The following is a 21,578-nucleotide window of genomic DNA, read 5'->3' on the forward strand; positions in this document are numbered from 1 at the left end:
GTACGATCGTACGATTGTGTACAACGGATGAGGATACAGGAGAGTCCAACACAATTGGAAATGACGCCATGGTCAAAAAAAAATCGACGGCTCTGCGGCGGGATTGTATTTGAGCGTTTCTGCTCTCGTTCAGAGGTTAAACTCGGGAGCGTCCAATTGTGATATTTGAAAACGCTCGTTGGCGACCGCCGCACCTAGCCCAGAGCCACAGCTCTTGCTGTTGTCATCTTAGCCCAGTGCGTGACGCGCAGTGGCGCGCCAGCTTTGTTCTTTTGTTCTTTAAATCGAGGGTAACGAGTGAAGTAAATTATGGCCTCTGCCGTTGCGTGGTTCATTTTTAAATGGCACGTCCGACATGCGCGCCGTCATATTTCTCAAAACCATAATCGATGCTCGGACCCAGCTCCCCGCTCGCGCTTTGCGACCAGCGTTAGATTTCGCGTTATAATGGCGCGCTTAAAAATATAATACTAAACCTCGGTGGTTCTCTTACATCCACCATTTCCATTTCTCAAAATGGTGCGGCCGGACGTATGATTTGCACGGTGGCAATAAAGCTATACTGTAAGCGGGTGCCATGGAGACAGACGGTGACGTCACGGCACACGCATTCCGCTCGCTAAGCCGGGGGGGGGGGGGGGGGGGGGAAGGGAGCCGCGTGCAGCACGCACGGTGGCTGGGCGGCCATGACAGTACCTCCCTCCCGGTGCTGCCCGACCGCTCGCAGCCGCCTCGCTTGTAAGTGCCCACTGCTGCCACCGTTGATGCAGCCTTCGTCGCGGTAACGACGCTCCCCTCGCCGGGCGGGCCGTTCTCCCCGTCGTGTGCCGCAGGGTGATGCTGAAACGCGCCGTCGGTGCCGCTTCGCGGGAGCGGAGTTTGACGTCGTAGTGCGTCGCGCGCGGCGTCGGCGTTTGCGCCCGCGCCGGGGACGCGCCGGGGACGCGCCGGTGTATTATCGGAAACGAACGAAGTCTCGGCGAGCTCCGCTCCGGAAATGCGCGTCACGCCGCCGGCCGTCGACTGGAAATCGACGGCGAGCCCCGCGCAAAAGGAGCGGCGTTTAAAAAACGTGACCGGGCGAACGCGGCGTACGGCAGGGAGCGCTCGGTGCGAGCGGTGCTGCGGCGAGCGGCCGGTGTCTGCGCCGTGTTTTTTTTCCCACGCGTCTGTCGTGCGCGCGCACCCTTCACGTTTTCGGTCGAGGCTCGCGAGCCGCTCGTCGCGCGTTCTGCAGGAAGGTGCATCCACGTCGCGGGTAAGCTTTGCGCCTCGAAAAATGCATCGGGATGGAATGCGCGCATTTTTAAACGCGGTTGAAATGTTGCGGCGCGATGCAAAAATTGGATGCGTTTGTTTTAATCGTTTTTATCATCTCCGGCAATGCATTGGAAAAGGTTGGCGGAATATCGTTTAGCCAGGACTGCGGGAGCGTCCCAAGCGAGACGGCGTGTGTGTGCGCGTGCGTGTGCGTGCGTGTGCGTGCGTGTGTGCGTGCGTGCGTGTGCATGTGTGTGTGCACGTGCGCAAGCGAGCACCATGCTACGCCCGTCTCATCGCGTCCACGCGTGCCAGCGAAGGGCTGCGGGTCATGGATAAATCATTGTTTGATTTGTCCCGTGGCTGCTCGCCGTGCGATGATGTCATCGCCCCCCGACCGAGATCGCACACGTGGGTTCGCGCATCTGGCGCCCTCGCACCGGAGACGTTGACTCTCCGGCTACTGCTGCTGGCGCGACGAGAGGAGCGGCGACAGCGGACAGCGCCCGCGACCCCGAAGGTCGCGGGCGGGACGCCGCGGTCGTTGTTCAGCGTTGCCGCGGGAGCAATCCCCCCTCCTGTGCACCCCTCCCCACTCCTGACGCGGCACACCCAGCGGGAATCATTGTGCGCGGGGTCAGGCCGCGGTCCTTTTACGTGTGGGTGGCACGGTCAGCCCCCGATTGGGTCACTCTTGCAGATGAGACCCTATCCCTGACGTCTTGACTCCTCACCTGGTTAAAACTGAATACACTGGAGACGCGATTGTCCCGGGGTGACGGGGGAGCAGTGACGTCCCAGAGTAAGTCATTCACATCGCTGAACGGCTCGGCATGGGAGTGCAGAGGCGGGGAGCGGCTTCTGCTTTCAGCGTGACCGCTTCAAGCTATCGGTTTTACCTGCCCACGAGTCGCAGTCGCGACGGTGACAGCAGCGTGTGGCCCGAAACGCGGGGGGAGGGGGCGGGGCGGTGAGCACGGAGCTAGCGCCCCCCTCCCCCCGCAGTGCTCGCGAGCCACTCTTTGGTATTTGTGTCGCGAAGTAAGCGTGCGTCGTGCGTTGCCCGGGTCGTGTAGATGCCCGCCCCGCCCGCCCCGTTGCTCGCAGCGTTCGCCTCGTCTCTCCGGCGCTGTTGCGTGGGCGATTTTTATGTCGGCAACGGGGGCACCAGCCAGACTCCGTCCCCCGTGGGTGGCTACCCCCCAATGCGCTCGGTCATTTTCGTCGTCCCCGGAAAAATGAGAAACGAGGCAGCCAACGTCAATTGACGCCTCCTGAATTGGCTGTCCGTTGCAAGGAGATTGTTTTCCAGCCTCAGCCGGACTAACTGTCGGCCGCTCTGAATAGCTGCACTGCTCTCTCAATTCGGCTGACGCATGGGGCAATGCCGGTGGCCAATTGAAAATGCGTAACTCGACGCCGTAGATGGCTGCCCCACCGAGGTGAAGTATCAATCTGCGAGGTCAAACAGTACCGTCACGTTTAACTACGCAACGGTCATGGACCGGCAGGTTTGAATGATTGCGTTTGTTAAAGAATCGATTGCTTGCAATGATGTGCCTGCGGGTGCATTCAGGCGAACTGATCGCGTGAGACCGGACCGGTGCGAGTCGGCAGAAGCGACGGACGAGACGGTCGCACGTCTTGGGTCCCGGAATGGAACGGCGACCCCCGAGTCATGAACGCCGCCCTCCGCCGCCACCACCTCGCCGCCGTGCCCCCCACCGCAATACGCCCGACCGCACTGCGCCTCGCCACGCTGCCGCCCCCCCCCCCCCCCCACCGTTGCACTTCCTCGTATCCGTGCGCGCACGAGCGCGTGTTTCAGAATCGATTAGTTTCCCAGTTTCTCGCTTTTGTTTACAGCTCGACGGTCACCGACGCGCCGTGTCTATCGGGCTCCCTCGCCGCCGCCTTCGCCCCGACGTGGCGTCGCGGTCGGCGCCGCCGTCAACGATGGGGGTCGACGACGCGTCGCGGTTTCTTAGTTTGCGCCCAAGCGCGTAACGCGATAGGCGCCGACGCTCGTCCTCCACGGCGCTGTCTCGCCGCTTGGACCCAGCAGTGGGACGGCGGCGTCGCGGCGGCGGCGGCTGCGGCGGCGACCGTGCCAAGTTGACGTGTCGTTGACGTGTCGTGCTGCCGTCGGTAACTATTCGCGCGGCCTATTGGTGTTGTCTGCATTAATTTTTTTATGGGGGGGTTGTGTTTGCTTTGGTAGCATTAATGCGATTTAGGTGATTTTTTTTTCTTTCCCATTTCCACCGAATAACTGAATTAATTTAGTGCGGTTGGGCAAAGGCGCGCGTTCACGTGCTTTTTGAGTCATTTAAACCGATCGCCAGTTCATTTGGCATCGTTGTATACACGGTGTCGCCGAGTGTCGGCTCTGTCCGCAGTGTTCTCCGTAATCATCCGCAGCGGCCGTTGGTTTGAATCGTCGACTCGCAAGCTCAACGTGCGTGCCCGTGTTTAATCCACGATCCTGAGGTGGCTGCGTTGCTGTTTGGGGCTCCGCGAGTCCTGTCACTGGCGGCGGCGGCGGCGGCTCGCCGCGCAATTCCCTGGCCGCTGGGTTCAACCGCCGTGTGCTTTGAAAATGTGGAAATAACCCGGCTGCTAAAATTGCAACACAGGTCCGGCGGAGCGCGAGCGCGAGCTTTGACTGACAGAAATAAAGAACAAAAATAAGCTAGCCCGAAAATGCCGAGCGCCGTCTTGTGGGTCGCGTTTGCGCGTCAAGTCGTCGCAAGCGGTGGGGGGGGGGGGGGGAGCTCGGTAAAATGGAGCGATGCGCCCTTGAGCCAATAATGGGGAAGATGGCTGCGGCTCCAGCCAATGACGAGAGAGGGCGGGCGTGCCGGCGGGAGGGAGGGGCGCGGTTCGCGTCGCGCAGTGGCGGCAGCGGCGGCGGCGGCGGCCCCCCCCCCTCCCCGTCCTCCGACAGCTGTGGTTCGGCCGTGACGCAGGAGCCAGGACGGAGGCCATGTTTGTGCAGGGTCACGGAAATTGACGCGGGCCCGTGAGAGCGGCCGTCTGCGCGTGCTCGCCCCGCCGCGTGGGCCGCACAGGTAGAGGCGTGCGTGCGCGAGTGTGTGTACGTGTGTGTGTGTGTGTGTGCGCGCGTGCTCGCTCGGCGCAACCAAACCCGTAGCGCCTCTGTCCGCGGCACCGCCGGGCTCCCGGCTTGGGGACCGTCCCTCACCGCGGGCGCAGGCCGGTGCGCGGAATCGCGTTATAAACGAGGCTGTGAATTGGTATCTGGACAGCGGATTTAAATATCAAACGGCGTAAAATGTTGTGCTTTGATTGCGGGCGAAGAGGAGTGGTACCCGCTAGCGCCGCGATGCAAATTGTGGCATAGCGTGGCGCGGGCAGGGGGGGGGGGTCGGCCGTCGGACGGCGGAGGTGCTCCCGCGTTATTTAAATCGCGCTCTGATAATAATAATGATGTGGACGCCGCCGTGCGAGCGAGCGCGGCACCGGCGCTCGCGCGGGCCGTGCGCCGCCACCGGCGTTGTTGTCGTTAGCGCCGCGCGCGGCTCCGAGGACTTGTGCCGCGTGCGGACGCGTTCCTCGCAACGCGTGCGTGCGCCGTCCCGGATCTGCGCCGCGTTGATGCTTCTCTTCCCCCCCCCGTCCCTCGTTGATCGACGAGCGCACCGCTGCGGTGTTTTAATCTGCGCAGGTTTAAAAAAATTTTCCCACTCCCATCCGCAATGAAAAAGAAAATGTGCAAAAAAATGTTTTCGTCACATTATTTTTTTTTGTAGACTAACGTTTTGTTATTCGTGGCTCGTCGGCCGGCGTTTGCCTGCCTGGCAGATGCGGCCGCGTTTGATCACAACGCCGCGAACGCACTAGTGTGCTCATTTACGCTCGGCGAAATTAGTTCTTTAAGTGATTAAAAAAATCCGCGTTTGGAATGAGACGCGGCGTTTGGCAATTACCCGTTGTGGAGCGAAAGTCGCGGGCGCTCTGTGTGTGCGCGCCAAACGAACGTGTGCGAGTTTCCTGATGCGCAATGATCTCTCTTTTTTCTTCCCTGCACGTGTACAGTGCCGCGCTGCTAAGTTGACACCGTCGGTGAAACCTCCCCTCCGTACTCTGGTGACCGCTGGCCCGAATCGCACGCCGTGAATTATTTCCGTAGCTCGCTCCGCCGCGCTCGTTTTTCTCCCCGTCGCTCGTCCGGTGATTTTTTTTCGTGCATTTTCCCGGCAAAAATTGTTTTGATGCCGTGGTTGCGCGGCCACCGCCACCGCTGCTGTTGGCGAGCGGTCCGTCGGTCGGATCGCCGAGCAGGGGTAATTAACCGAAACGCATTTAACTAATTAATTATATCAAACTCTCCATTTGGCTGAATGTGCTTTATAATTTATAAGTGGTGGAACGGCATTGGGGGGGGGGGGGAGGGGGGGCCACATCTGGGGAAATTTGCTTTTGTCCGTGGACCCTGCGGCGAGCGAGCGAGCGGAGGTCTGCAGGGCTTGGGAAGTCGCTCGCCTCGAGCGCACGGAGACAAAATGGTGGTGGGCTGTAGGAAGCGCGCGGCTCGAGAGAGCCCTGCCCCGACGGTTTTTCACCGGATTGTTAAAATATTCCTCTTGGTGTCCGCGGCAGAGGGCCGCCGTGGCAGCTCTTCCGATCGCCCTCCCCACTGCGGCCACGAAGGGCGAGAGGGGGAATTCAATCGCAGAGAGAAGAAGAACAGCCGCCGTAGCTGGCGGGTTTTTTTGGAATCCCAACAGTGGTCATCGACTTAAAAAGAGCCAACGGCTTCGGGTGGTCAAGACGGGGGCTGAGGTGGAGTCCAGGTGCTGGGGAGAACCCCCTCCGCTCGCTTATTGTCATCGAAGGTGCCAGCGGTGGCGCTCGTTACCGTGTCTCTGTTTGCGTTCTGCCGGAACGCTCGTCGGCTTTGCTGAGGGAGGGAGCGGCTGTGCTGGAACCCGTGGGTGAGCTCCGACCTCGCGAGTTGGCGTGGTCTCTCTCGGCCCCTTCCCCGTCGCTGGTCGCAGGTGCGGCGGTCTCCCAGGGTGCGGCTGTGCTGGCGCGCTGCTTGGAATCAGATATTTTTATGGTATCGCGGGGCGGGAGGCAGGACGGGAGCATCGTTGCCGTCGGCAACGATGCTCGAACGTGCCGCCCTCGTGACCTCCTAACCTGTCGGCCCGTGAGCGCCCATTTGAACATAAAGTCTCTCTCGAGGGAGATCTGCGACACGAAGGAACGTCAATGAACGTGAACAAACGGGCCGACGTCACGAGCCCGACGATCGGTGTGAACCTGAAACAACAAGTGCCCAGCAGCGAATGACAGACGGCACACGCGAACGTGCGGGGTGCTCGGTCGGGGCCTTGCGGCGCACGCAGGAGATCGCCGCGCCGAGTCGGACGCCGTAGATGGCCGCGACGTTGATCCCGTGCGCGTTCGTGTTTTGCACGGTGCTCCGCCTGCGCAGCGGGCGAACCGGCGCAAGCCTCGCGGCCGTGCGTGTTCCGCCCGAGCGCCGGGCCCGGCGACTTCTACGTAAGCCCGGTTGGGGGAGATGTTGACAGGCGCCGCCGTTAACTCGCGTCCCTCGCGGGCGGTTCGCCGGCTCGGCGCACGCGCCGCGCCGAGACACGCAGGGGGGGGCCGGCGGGCGGCTGGGGACCAGCGGCGTCGGCCCGCGGGCACGGACCTCGGCACCCGGGCCGCGGGAAGGGTTAACGCGCCCGCGCCGGAACGGGACGTCGCTGTCCGGCGTGCGGGCCGCTCGGAGTGCTCCCTCGCCCGCTCGATTGCCGCCCGCCATTTTGCGTGGCGGTGCACGGGGGGCGGTGTGCCGACGTGCGTGGCCGTGGCGGCAGCTGTTACGATTGCGGCGCGCCGTGTGATCTACTGTACGCCGTCGGCAAGGTGACGGCCGCGGTGAAATAGACGCCGCGTTCTCCTCGGGAGCAGCGGAGCAGGATGTGCGCCAGCTGCTTCCTTTCGCGCGTTTGGTGGTGACGCGTTCTGTTCCATTTGTTTGTGGTGAAATTTACGTGATATCGGCAGTATCGGCAGCTTTATCGGCAGCCGAGTTTTGCATCGGGCAGACCCTTAGCCCTGATTGTGCTTGCCTTGTGAAGCAGCATGGTTTGCATCACCAGCCATGATCTATCCGCTGCGTAGATGATAGCCTCCCCATGCCGCCGCTCATGCACTGTGAATTCAAATTGCGTGACGCCTTCCGGCACTCGATCGCCTTGACGGGCACTGAACTTGCGGGGCTAGTGCAGGCCGGCGGGGAGCGGTCGGGGCGGGGAGCGTCTCCGGGTTCTGCGCACGATGGACGTGTCCGGTGTTTTGTCGGGACGCGACCCCCGCCGCGGGGGGGGGGGGGGGGGTGGTCGTCGTGCGGCGAGCTCGGTCACCTCGCTCCCACACCCCCTGGGAGACGCGCGGCTCCTGCAATGCAGCCCACGCACACCCCCACTGTACACACGCTGGGAGGCTGCTACACGGGGGGGGGGGGGGAAATCGATTTTACGAGTGAAATTAAGTAGCTGTTCGGTACGATTTAAAGGCCGGTCCTGTGTCGGTGATTACCACGGGAATTGAGTGCCGGCGACGGTGAGAATCCACGGTGAGCAAAAGTCCACGAGTGCCGAGCTCTGCGGTCGGGCGCCGCGGTGAGCGGAGACCGCAGGAGCCCCCCCCCCCCCCCCCCGTCATCGTGGTGGTGCCGGTTGGTGGGGGGGGGCACTCTTGAGTTCTCGCCTGGTCAAGCAAACAGAGCGTGCAAACTACGGAGGGGGGGGAGTGGAGCGCCACTCGAGGGCGGGGAAGAGGGCAGGCGCGCGTAGGGGGTGGGGTTGGCGCGTGCCGCGGCGCTCGCAGCGTCGGAATGTTTGTCTATGCTGGAGGAATCCGATGGGCTACAAAGCTCTTTTTCACAGATGTCCAACAATAAGCAGTGCAAAAACATGATAGTCGTGCGCAGTGTACAAGAAAGGTAAACAAACCATCCATGCACGCATCGGTGAAACTAAACCATCCCCATCCAATCGCACGCACACGCGGTCATACGTACTTGCACGCACAGGTCAAATTCGTATGTCACCCGCAAAGATACTGGGGCACGCGCACGTGCGTGCACTGGCAAGTGCCGCCCCCTCCTACTGTGTGGAGCAGGGGTCACTTCAAGGGCCCTCGAAGCTAGCTCTGATATCTGCTTCCAATGGGCCCTTCTCTAACATGAGAGGTCGCACTGCATTGCGAGAGATGGGAATGGGTATCTCGTGGCCATGTGATGCCGATAGCGCAATTATACGGCAATTTGGTTGACAGAATTTCGTACAACAAAAAACCCAACTTATACATTCAGTGACAAATTTGATATGCGTCATCCTTCAATTTGCATTTACGGGATTTTGAATCCGTGAATTGCAATATTTGTGGGAAAAATCGAACAACGCGTTGGGGGGGGGGGGGTGGGGGGGTGTATGTCGTCTGACCTCGCGAGCATTCTGCGCAGCTCCGGGCGGCTTGTGCAGCGCGCTGCGAGCGCTCTACTACTGAGGTCCCACGCTTCCCGTGCCGTCGCCCCAACTCGGCTCCCGTTGGCTCGGTCTTTTGCGTTGATCGCCCCCTTTTTATAACGATCTTACTTTGGTAAATGTTAGTTGAGATGTCTGCAGGGAGGCCATTTATGTATCTGAAAGTTAAACAAATCTATAACTGAACAATGTTTCGTCTTACCAGGTAAAGCCCACTGAGGTATTAACTAATTTTTCAGAAGGGAATTTGGCCAGCTTTGATAGCTCAACAAGGGTGGCTTATCGTCACTTCAACATTTATAGCGGCGCGGCGCTGTGCTGTGTATGGCAGGAGGGCCCTCGATGGCGCTGCCGGGCGCCGTGATGGACGCGGAGCACCCGGGGGCCGTGCTGCGCCGCCTCGATGAGCAACGCGGCCGCGGCACCTTCTGCGACGTCACCATCATCGTCGGCGACCACAAGTTCCGGGCGCACCGCAACGTTCTGGCCGCCTCCAGCCCCTACTTCAGCGAGCTGCTCTTCGCCAGGGGCGCGGAGAGCGGCGGCAACCGAGTGCTGGAGATCTCCTTCGTGAGGGCCGAAGTGTTTGCCGAGATCCTGAACTTCATCTACAGCTCGAAGCTCAGCACGGAGCGCGGCGGCGCCGGCGGCCGTGACGCCGCCCTGTCGGAGCTCGTCAGCTCCGGGGAGAAACTGGGCATGCGCTTCCTGGCTGGCCTGGAGAAATCTCCGGGCTCCCCCGAGAGGCGCGAGACGCCGGTGCCGGCCCCGCTCGCCGCCGAGACGCCGGCGCCACGGCCGGCGCCCGGGGCGTTCGCCGTCAAGAAGGAGCTCTCGGAGAAAGAGGCGCCCGAGGCGAGCGACGGACCCCGAATCCTGAGCTCCTACTCCATCCCCCAGATGGAGAAGGCGGCCGCGGCCGCCGCGGCGGCCAAGGCGGCGGTGCAGGAGGCGCGTTGGGAGAACTGCCCGGCGCCGGCGGCGGCGCCGGCTCCCGGAGAAGCCCCCGCGCCGCCCGCTACGCCGCCGAGCTGCTCCCTGTACGACGTGCACTCGGTGCTGGCGGACGCTTTCCTGATGGCGCTGGAGCACTCGTATGCCATGCCACCCGAGCCCCTGCGGGCGATGTTGAACGCGCGCTGCCAGGGCCGCCGGGGCACCGCCCCCCCGGGGAAGCCGTGTCGCGTCCCCGTCGCGACACGGCCGCTCTTCGGCTGCAGCCGCTGCCCACGGACGTTTGACGGCGCGGACAGCCTGCGGGTGCACGAGAGGAGCCACAGGAGCTTTCTGGTGCAGTGCGACCACTGCAGGAGGCCCTTCATGAGCGAGCGGCTGCTCAGGGCCCACACGTGCCTCCTGCGGCCGCCGCCGCCGCCGCCGCCCCCGCCGCCGCCGCCGCCGCCGCCCATGAACGTCACGGCCGAAACGCCGTCATCGTGCGCCGTCGTCAAACTCGTCCTGCCCGTCGCTCGGCCGCGCGTCGCCGGCCCCGTCGTCGCCGTCGCCGGGGACGACGGCGGCGGGCCTCCTCCGTGCGCGCGGTCCCCGGTGCCGGGCGCCGAGCGCGGTTACGGCGAGCCGGAGGCGGAGACCAGGGGAGTCTACAACAAGAGCGGGAGCAAGCCGGTGTTCTCCGGCACGCTACGGCGCAGGCGGCCGTCGCTCGAGCCGGACCACTACGCTCGCGTGGTCGAAGGGCAGATCCTCTACTTCTGCTCCGTGTGCGAACGCTCATATGTGCAGCTCACCAGCCTCAAGCGCCACTCGAACGTTCACTCGTGGACCAAGCAGTACCCGTGCCGCTACTGCGAGCGCGTTTTCGCGCTGGCCGAGTACCGCACCAAGCACGAGATCTGGCACACGGGCGAGCGCCGCTACCAGTGCATCTTCTGCAGCGAGGCCTTCCTCACGTACCACTTCCTCAAGACGCACCAGCGCACGCAGCACGGCGTCAACCCCTATAAGACGGTGGGCGGTGGGAGCCCCGCGACCGTGGCCCAGGATCCGCTCGTGCGCTTCTACCGCCTCTTGCCGCGTCAGGTGAACAAGCGCCTCTACAGGACCTACAGGAGCGTCGACTGCGGCGGCCCGCGGGCCGCCGACGGCGTCGCGCCGCCCGCGGCGCCGCCCGCGGCGCCGCCCGCCGACGCCGACCTCAAGGTCGAGGAGGACGTGACCGGCGCCGGCGGCGACGACGCGGACGACGCCGTGGACGGGCAGATAACCGTGTCCATCGCGGACGACCGGCCGGACGAGGAGCCCTACAGTCCCGAGCCGGACCTCCGTCCGCCGAAGAAGAGGGGCCGCAAACGGATGATGTGGCGCGCGGCGGGGCGTCGCGAGTACGACGAGGACAGCGACAGCGACCAGGAGTGGAAGGACAGCAGCTGGAAGCCGTACTATTCCTACAAACCCAAGCGCAAGGGCCCACGTGGCCCGCGAGGGAGACGGCGCAGGCGGGGCTGGCGGGGGACGGCGACGCGTTCGGGGGCCTTTGGCTTCGGCGGCGAGGCCGAGAGTTCGGGCGGCGGCTCCGAGCCGGGCTACGCCACGCGGCGCCGGTCGGTGGAAGCGGAGGCGGCCGGCGCCGCCGCGGCGGGCCAGCCGGACGCCGCCGCGGATTCCGCGGTGGGCTTCGGCGCCGCCGTTGCCGCTCGCGACGCGGAGCCGCGGGCCGCGCCGTGGGCAAGGGGGGGCGAAGGCGAGGGTCTCGCGGCCGGCGTGGAGCCGGAACCCCTTCGGCCGGTCTGCCTCTCGCGCGGCGACGACGGCGGCGGCGGCGGCGGCGCCGGCAGTCGATGGTTTCCGGTCGAGAATGCCACGCGCGACGAGGCGGACTCTGGGAAGGCTGGCGCCGCGCACGGCTTTTACACCGTGGACGGGAGGGGAGTGCGGAGGTCCGCGGAAGACATCGCCATCGCCGAAAAGCTGCTGCAGATGGGGGAGCTCACGCCGCTCACGCCGCCGCCGCCGCCGCCGCCGCCGCCTCCTGCGCCGAGGCCGGCCTACCTGGACCCGCAGGACAGGAACGACGTCCTGCTGGACTTGACGTTTGGCAAGCATCGCGTCGCGCACTGCGACCCCGGCCCCGCCCGGCCGTTCTGGGCGGACGCGGGCAATGCCAAACGGGCTTTCGAAACGCCGAACGACAACCTCGGCTATTTCGGCGCCGTCGCCTCCGGCCGCGGGGAGGACGAGTGCCGCGGCCTTGACCTCAGCACGAGCAAGGAGCACGTGGACGGCTGCGGCCTGGACGGCATTCCCAGCCCGTGCAGCAGCGACGAAGAGGACTGCACGCCGGCGTCCACCGTCGACTGCAAGCCGTCGTCGCGCCTCGTCAAAGGGATGTACCCCTGCGTCTACTGCGACAAGGTGTTCCCCTTCCGCTGCCGGTGGATGAAGCACCAGCTGGCCGACCACAACGGCAAGACGTTGAACCAGCAAATGCTCGGCAACTCCGCCGCCAAGGAGAACTGCGGCGGCGGGGGCGGCGGCGGCGGCGACGTCGCCCCCGGCGACGGCGCGGACGGGCGACGCGGAGGTGGGCGGTGGGGAGGGGCGGCGGAGCAGCGGCCGTGGGAGCCGGGCGCGAGGCCGGACTCGGACGGCGCCGGCCCCGGGGGCGGCCGGACGGACGACGAGCGGGGCGAGTTCAAGTGCTTCTACTGCCCGCGCGTGCTTCGCACGCTGGCGTCGCGCTCGGCGCACCACACCTGGCACCGCCGGTGGCTGAAGGCCGCGGAGCGGCGCGCCAAGTTCTGCCCGCCGCCCCGCGCCGACGACCCGGCCGACCGGCGGCACCGGTACCCGCCGTGCTCGACCGCGTTCGACACGGCGGACTCGCCGGCCGCGCGCCGCCGCCGGCACGAGCGGCGGCCGGCGCCGCCCGCGGACCCGGCGGGTCCCTCGCGGGGCTGGGCCGGCGCTCCGCGCAGGGAGAAGTACCGCTGCTGCTGCTGCCCCCGCGTGCTCAAGACGGCGGCGGCGAGGGCGCTGCACCAGAAGAGTCACGGGATGCCGGCGTCGCCCCCGGGCCGGATCCGGCACGTGGCCGCGGCGGCGGCGGCGGCGGCGCCGGCGTACGAACAGGCGCTGTGACGGCACTCGGTGCCGGCCGCAGCCCCTCTCCTCCGTTGTACAGGGCCCCCCGCAGGAGGGATGCATGTGCTCGTGTAAGTGGTGAATTCCCCGTTTTGAGACAGCCGCGTGTCTTGCTCTGCTTCCATGGGTTTCCGCGTTGCTTGATTCGGTTTCCTCGCGCGGCGTTGGTGCGCGCGTGCGAGAGGGAGTCGCGCGACTCCAGATTTTTGTACGGTCTGAACGCACCACGGACGCTCGCTAATAGCACTTGCTCCAGCAGCCCGTAAGGCTGCGCCGGAGGTCTTTGTTTATTGATGTGCACCCACACGGGGTTCAACTCAAGCAAGAGATGTCTCAACGCCTCGCATGCTAAGATGACTTTGTTCGACGAGTCGCTGGTCGGCAGGCTCCCTGCTACGTGCGTGGCGCGTGTATGCGTTTGTGTCGATTGTGGGGGGGAGAGCGCTGGTGTAGCGGTTAGCGCGCGGAGCTATGAACCCGGCGGCCAGGGCTTTATTCCCGCTCACGGCGGAACTGCTCCTGGGCCTCCCCTAGGTCGACTCGGCCTCTAATGAGTTCCTGGGGCAGCGTGTAGACGTCGCCACGAGGGAGACGAAGGCAGGGTGCTGGACGCCCACCCCCTCGTGTGCCGTGCCGGCCTTCATAGGTGCTGCTCGTTAACCGCACTTACCCCACAACCGTCTGTTGAGGCTGCTCAGCGTGTGGCGTTGCCCTCTCTGGTGGGACAGAGTGTCCTCGTCGCTGCGAGGAGGCATTTTGCGCGGCCTGGACCCCCTCGCGCACTTTGCCGTCTCCTGTCCCCACCGCCACCCCCTCCGTGGCCCCCTCCCTTACCGGTGAGGCCCCGCAGTCGGATCGGGCGGAAACCCTCGCACCCAAACCGCCCTGCCGAGTGCTCGGCCGTCGGCGGGGGGGACGGGCGGGGGCCCGGGCAAAACTATTTTGACGACGGTCGCTTTTTGTGAATCCGCTTCGGCTGTGAGTGTCGTCGGCACGACGGACGATGCCGCGCCGATGCGGTGCCGCAGGTGCCGGACGGAGAGCGCTCGGCGTTCCAGCAGGCCGCACAAATGTCGAGCCTTGTCCTGGGGCGGCTGTCGCCCTCCTCGGTGACGCGTGGACACGCACGGGCGGATTTACGACGGTTGTCGTTCGCGTGGTGAAGGCGCGCAAGCCCTCGGTTGTAATTATTTTTGTTTCTCCGCACCGGTTGCTGTCCGTTTAATGTTCGATCAGTTTTTTGTTTGTCCCAACGGCAGTTTTCTATTTAATTTGTTGGCATCTAACCGTGAATTTAATATTTAATAAAAACACAGGACGTGTTTTTTTGGACAGGTTTGCAAAATGTCCTTTTCCCATGTCGTAGGGACCATCACGACGCACGTTTCGCGCTCGCGCGGTGGTCATTTGTTGTTGTTGAACAATTTAGGGAGAAACACGGGAAATAAAGACGAACAAGAAAACTAAAAAACGTGCACTCCACTCGTCGTGTTCTCCGTGCATCTTCCTACTGCGGTGCGGCTTCGTGGAGGCGCTGGGGTTGGGCCGTGTCTGAGTGTAGTGGGGAGCGATGGTGCAGTGCCTAGCGCGCTGTGCTACAAACCCGGTGACTCCGGTTCGATTCCTGATCACGGCCAAAATCGGCCGCATATTTGAGCCGGTCCTGGGCGTCCCTTAAGTCGGTTCGGCCTTAAGTGTGTAAACATCATCACTGGGGAGACAAAGGCGGTCGGGTCGGGGGCTGGCCGTCCACCCCCTCGTGTGCCGTGCCGGCCTTCCTGGGTGCTCCTCACTAACAGCACTTGCCCCAGCAGTTTGTTAAGACTATACGGGGGATGTGTGTCATTATCTTTGCGCGTGCTTGTGAAGTCCGCGCTGAAGAGCGGGCCTCCCAGCCGTGTGCGAAATAGGGCCCCGACGGGGCCCTTCTCACGAGCAGCGGTGGCTTCGTGGCCTGCTCTCAAGACTGGCAAACCAGGGTCACGCAAACACAAGCAACGTGTGGTGCCGCACGCGCATGCAGACGTCAACACAAACCCACGCGGGTGCATTCAAGGTTGTCGTGATAAACATCAACGTTGAATGAACGAACAACCGTTGCAACTACACCTCTGCGAATTGCGTGGGAGGCTATTGGGGAATTGCAAATTCCAGGTTCGTCATCACGGTGACCCCTGGGTGACCCAGTTGCACCGAGATCGGCCCGGGAGCAACGGGAAGATTTGGAATTGGTGGCCCACTTTGTCATGGTCCAACACCCCTCGTCACCACGGGAGAAATCGGCGTGGGGCCAGCGTGAAGCTCTCGCTCCCTCTGGTGGCCGCGGCTCGGGGAGCCACGGGATTCGTGTCTGAAATATCCTCCATAATCATCCCTTCTTTACACCATGCGCTCTCTTCTGATCCGCAGCCACCTTTCTAAACAAGTGCTTTCCTTCTGCTCGGTGAGCAGTTTACATCCCCTACACAGCCAGTGGTGGAAATTCCACATTCCAATGGCGGGGGTTAGCCCATAGAGCAACCACACATTACTCATTTTGTCTTTATCAACCCCGGAGGGATGATAGGCTAACCTCTCCGTGGCCACACCGCGATCCCGCCACACCTACAGCACCTGGCAAGCTCTGTGGTCACCCACCCAGGTACTCGCCCGCGCTCTAACCCCTGCTTAGCTTGCGAGACTCCCGACGACAATTGGGTTTGCTTGTAGAGGGTGAACCCTTCCACGGGCTACGCCGTGGTGAGGGCGTTGATTCGGTGTGGCCTAGTTCTCTGCTGCCCTCTGCTGGTCAGGCAGGGGCACCTGCAGGGGGCCGCGGGGCACGCCCCGTGGGGGTTCGCCCTCTGCCGGGGATGTGAGCGCTTTGCATGGAGCGAGACGGCGCTGATGCCCCGCCGTGTTGCAGGGTAATTGGGCAAAGGCGCGGCACTGCAACGTCTCGCTCACGGACCCTGCTGGTGGAAGGGCCTCCACTCGAAGGGAGTGGAGGCCCTTCCACGGGTGCTTTGGGGAGCTCTCCCATCATGGCAATGTGGATATTAATGGAAAGCAGTACATCGTTTCCCGACATGGGAATGTGGATATGGTTTTCCCCACTTGCCCCGCGCTGCCCGCGGGACTCGCACGCTGCTCACGACGTCATCACTTCCAAAGCCATCTCTTCCTTCTGCCAGACCCGTACACACACAGAGCTATTGGAGAGTCCGGCACCCATCCTCCTGATGTTCCGGCCTTTCCAGAACCCCGTGATGTGGCGTGAAGTCCTCCTTCCCTTGGTCAGTGCCGGATTATCCTAGCAGCAAAAGTAGCTACATATGTAGTAGTTACGGGCCCCGCACTTTCAAGGGCCCCGCGCTAAATGCTTTCAAGCTACCAGTTCCGGTTCAGTGATTCTGTACTTGCTCTATTACTATAGTAATATAGTGCCTTCAACTTTTATGAACGACTGGATGTTTAAGGTTAGCGATTTGTCGTATTATCTGGCTATATAGCAAATGAAAAAATACAATTACTTTACGATGCAAGTAAACATATGTTTTAATATGAATGTGTTATTTATCTAGGGCCCTTTATAACATATGCTACAGGCCCCGCACTCGCTTAATCCGGCACTGCCCTTGGTTACACATTTTGCAAATATTTGAAGCCACCGCTCCTGGGCAGGGCCGGATCATGGTCCCGTGAGGCCCCTGGTCACGTGTCTTTTGGAGGCCCCCCCCCCTTTCCTATATTGGTGTCTTTCATGCCTTCCTCCTCGCAAAATCATCCACTAGATCGTCAAAATCTAGCCGTCTGACAAGGTTTGACTTGACATAAGTGACAATGAGCTGAGACGTGTTTGGCAACGCGCTACTGCGCAGCTCATTTTGTATTCTGCCTACAAGGGGAAATGTCCTCTCACCCTGGCAGTTTGTCACTGGCAAAGTTAGAAAAATCCGAAGTGCCACGAAAACATTGGGGAACCCTGACTGCAGATTAAGTTGCCCTGCAACGTCTCAGGCAATTCAGTTGGGCACTTCACACCCTCAGTCAGACATGAAAGACTTGAATTGGATGAGTTCGTTGGCAAAGTGCATGTCCAGGTCTGATGGATATGCAGCGAAGAGTGAATTTGCCTTTTCCACTATGACATCACTGTTAGACATCTGATCTGACATAAACAGAACTCCAAAGAGACCGGTCAAATGCTTGTAAGCATCCAAGCGATGTTCAAGGCATGCCACTAGCTTATCAATGGCCGCATGAAATGTTTCTATTTTGAACTTCTCCCTCCCCTCAAGTGTCACACCTGGCTCTGAGCTCTCATCTGCAAATGTTCTGCGTTTCCTCTTTGGCTGAAGATTGTGCTCAGATGACTGAGAGACACATGTCACATTTAAGGCTGCCATTCCCCCATCTCTGTGTGGATGAAGAGCAAAACATGTATAGTGACTGCAACATGTTCAAAAACTCGTCAACCTCTGGGCTACTGCTGTCGAAGGTGTTAACTCTAACTAAGTTAAGTGAATGCGCTGCGCAAGGCACATACTGGGCTACAGGTGGGCCTGTAGCCCATTGTATTTTCCTGACATGTTGCTTGCATTGTCACGTGACTGACCTCTACAGTTTGAGAGGTCCAACCCAAGGTCCTCCACCATTAGAGTCACACAGTCTGCTAAACTTTTACCGGTGTGGCTCTCAATTCGCTCAAAGCCCAGGAATCCCTCCACCACATTCCCGCTGCCATTAACAAACCGGAATATGAACGTCAATTGGTCCACATGTGACAGGTCTGGGGTGGAGTCAACAATTTTTTGAAAACTATTTGGCATCCCGAATCTCATCTGCTATTGTTTGGCAAGTTTTCTGACCCATTAGCTCAATGAGTTCTTTACATTTTGTCGAAGACAAATAGGACACCGTGCCTCTTCCTTTCCCGCCAAACGTTTGAATATGTTCAGGTAAGAATGGGTCAAATTGTGACAGCAATTCTAGGATGCCAAGGAAATAATCGTTATGGGTTGACCCAAACCGTTCATCATCTCCCCCTAAACGCAAGTCCTCTTTCACCAAAGAACTTGATCACTGCTACAACAACTCTTTTCAAAATGTCCCTCCAGTATTTACGTTCCCCATCAAGTTGCAGCATGAGATCTGCATCTATAGCACTGCCCTTTGTCCGCTGGTGCAAGGCAAGCACGCATGATCTATGTTCTGCACTCTTTTCGCGTTCCTATATTATTTCAGAGTGCTTCCAGTCACCAAACCCCTGACTGAAGCCATCGAGCTTGCTGGAGAACAGTTTGCATGCAAAACAGTACACACAACCTGTTGAGAGTGAGTACAGTAGCCACTGTCTAAACACCTGCCCATTTAGCAATATATAGTTCAGAAGTTCATTGTTTAAACTTCTCGTCTTTCCACCAAGCGCTCTATCTCGGACAGAAGCTGGGTATTGTTCACTGCGGTTTTGGAAGGGGACTGCTCTTTCAATAAGCACTGACTTAACAATGTCACTGGAAATGCTTTGCCATAATGCAGGATCAGTGACCTCATAGCACCAGGAATGGCTTTGGTTACTGATTTGATTCTTGTGAACTGCCCAACTGCTCCTGAGGTATAAATGATGGTTCTTGTACACCATTAGCTGTTGAGGGTTCGCCTTCAAAGGATGGCTCTGGGGGAGTGACAACATTACTGGAAACTCAACTAGTGCTAGTTCCTTCCTCACTGCTGACAAGAGTGCTGCTGCTGTCATTATTACTATCAGGGGGGTTTTATAGAAGTCGGCAATGAGTGGAACACTTGGAAGCAAAACTTCTTCTCTTGCCTCCTTTTCTTTTTTGGCATTCCTTTTGGAAGCACCACGATTCCAACGTTTGTGGCCCATATTTCAGAACTAGTATGCCATTTATATGAATATATTAATAGCATGTCTCAATACTTATTAAATAATATGTAATTGAATGAATGTACATTAATAATGACAACACCTTTCAAATACTGTTGTTGGAAAATACAATCTAGTGGTAGTATTTGATAGTCTACATGTACCTAAAGGCAGCTTTGAGTAGGTAAAAGAAAAACATAAAAAGCACGTAAAAGAAAATAACCCTAACCCTTTAAAAAGGCTGTTAGAAAATGGCCCTTAGGAGGGATTGTTGAAATAGCCTTTAAAATGGCTGTGGTTTTAGAAAAAGATGAAAAAAGTCTCTGAAAATATTACTGTAGCGTACCAAGCAAGAAAACAGGCATCTGTGGCTTTTCCTACCAAGAAACGTCTTATTTACCTGCCTGACAGAGAGATAACTTTTTTTCATTGGCTGAACAACCAACAAAGGTTTCTGATAAGTCAGTGAAATTACTTGGTGGAGACGATGCACATAGGCCACACCCCTTAGATGGGGAGAGGAAAAAAATGCTTCGTAAGAGCTGTGGACAATTTGCATGTCAACTTTAGCATGATCTACTTCCGTGGATTTAAGTAGACGGTCAATGGAAAACATTAATGGGTTTTCCTTAATCTTTAAGTATGGATTGGGTCTCTTATGCGTTAGTGTAATAAAGAATATAGCTTTTGGCATATATTTTTTATGTTTCACAAAACCACGGTGTATTTTTAATCATTGATATGTCAACGGCTAACAAAGCTCTCGACGAGCACTCGGTCTCACTAGCTGTTTTTTTTAGTGCAGCTAATTTGGTTGTAAGGGCAGCTAGCTGGCACAAATGGCAGCTACAGTGAGGGAAAAAAGTATTTGATCCCCTGCTGATTTTGTACGTTTGCCCACTGACAAAGAAATGATCAGTCTATAATTTTAATGGTAGGTTTATTTGAACAGGGAGAGACAGAATAACAACAAGAAAATCCAGAAAACGCATGTCAAAAATTTTATAAATTGATTTGCATTTTAATGAGGGAAATAAGTATTTGACCCCTCTGCAAAACATGACTTAGTACTTGGTGGCAAAACCCTTGTTGGCAATCACAGAGGTCAGACGTTTCTTGTAGTTGGCCACCAGGTTTGCACACATCTCAGGAGGGATTTTGTCCCACTCCTCTTTGCAGATCTTCTCCAAGTCATTAAGGTTTCGAGGCTGACGTTTGGCAACTCGAACCGTCAGCTCCCTCCACAGATTTTCTATGGAATTAAGGTCTGGAGACTGGCTAGGCCACTCCAGGACCTTAATGTGCTTTTTCTTGAGCCACTCCTTTGTTGCATTGGCCGTGTGTTTTGGGTCATTGCCATGCTGGAATACCCATCCACGACCCATTTTCAATGCCTGACTGAGGGAAGGAGGTTCTCACCCAAGATTTGACGGTACATGGCCCCGTCCATCGTCCCTTTGATGCGGTGAAGTTGTCCTGTCCCCTTAGCAGAAAAACACCCAAAGCATAATGTTTCCATTATGCTTTGGGGATGGTGTTCTTGGGGTCATAGGCAGCATTCCTCCTCCTCCAAACACGGTGAGTTGAGTTGAGTTGATGCCAAAGAGCTCCATTTTGGTCTCATCTGACCACAACACTTTCATCCAGTTGTCCTCTGAATCATTCAGATGTTCATTGGCAAACTTCAGCCGGGCATGTATATGTGCTTTCTTGAGCAGGGGGACCTTGCGGGTGCTGCAGGATTTCAGTCCTTCACGGCGTAATGTGTTACCAATTGTTTTCTTGGTGACTATGGTCCCAGCTGCCTTGAGATCATTGACAAGATCCTCGCGTGTAGTTCTGGGCTGATTCCTCACCGTTCTCATGATCATTGCAACTCCACGAGGTGAGATCTTGCATGGAGCCCCAGTACGAGGGAGATTGACAGTTCTTTTGTGTTTCTTCCATTTGCGAATAATCGTACCAACTGTTGTCACCTTCTGACCAAGCTGCTTGGCAATGGTCTTGTAGCCCATTCCAGCCTTGTGTAGGTCTACAATCTTGTCCCTGACATCCTTGGAGAGCTATTTGGTCTTGGTCATGGTGGAGAGTTTGGAATCTGATTGATTGATTGCATCTGTGGACAAGTGTCTTTTATACAGGTAACAAGCTGAGATTAGGAGCACTCCCTTTAAGAGTGTGCTCCTAAACTCAGCTCGTTACCTGTATAAAAGACACCTGGGAGCCAGAAATCTTTCTGATTGAGAGGGGGTCAAATTCTTATTTCTCTCATTAAAATGCAAATCAATTTATAACATGTTTGACATGTTTTTTTCTGGATTTTTTTGTTGTTATTCTGTCTCTCACTGTTCAAATAAACCTACCATTAAAATTATAGACTGATCAATTCTTTGTCAGTGGGCAAAAGTACAAAATCAGCAGGAGATCAAATACTTTTTTCCCTCACTGTAGCTGACTAACTTCTGTTAACAAGGTGAATCATGGGTAGCTAGCTAGGGAAAATGGGCAGCTAGCTAAAATAAAGGGATAGCTAGTTACGGTAAATTTTGATTTAAAGCTTTCGTGACTGCAGTAATTCATATGCTTAGCTCTTTCGGTAAAGTCACGTTGAAGGGAAACAATAAAATAATAACATATATAAAACAATAAAAATTATCACGACGTTTCGACCATAACACAAACGGTCGTCATCAGGTGTGTCGGTTTGCATAAATTTATTTATTTTTAAACGGTGTATTTATTTACAAAATCCATGATCTGGTTCCATCTGTAAAAGATGTGATTCCGGATATACAGTACCCTGGTGTCTACAAACTAAG

The 21,578-nt window shown here is 58.4% G+C and overlaps 1 protein-coding gene across 8 annotated transcripts in view; it reads left to right on the forward strand.

Moving 5' to 3' along the window:
- Window positions 1-14,365, forward strand: part of LOC116952536 (uncharacterized) — a 49,633-nt gene extending 35,268 nt beyond the window's left edge. For 5 of the 8 annotated variants that reach the window (XM_032971965.2, XM_032971962.2, XM_032971961.2 and 2 more), the window contains one exon: window positions 9,121-14,365. In XM_032971965.2, the coding sequence (XP_032827856.2) occupies window positions 9,132-12,887 (3,756 nt within the window). In that variant the 5' untranslated portion in view covers window positions 9,121-9,131 and the 3' untranslated portion in view covers window positions 12,888-14,365. The other 3 variants (XM_032971967.2, XM_032971960.2, XM_032971968.2) reach the window with 3 other exon arrangements.
- Window positions 14,366-21,578: the final 7,213 nt, after the last annotated feature.

Source organism: Petromyzon marinus, chromosome 47, assembly GCF_048934315.1.
Source record: "Petromyzon marinus isolate PM22_M1 ecotype Great Lakes invasive population chromosome 47, UKy_Petmar_22M1.pri1.0, whole genome shotgun sequence".
Lineage (NCBI taxonomy): Eukaryota > Metazoa > Chordata > Hyperoartia > Petromyzontiformes > Petromyzontidae > Petromyzon > Petromyzon marinus.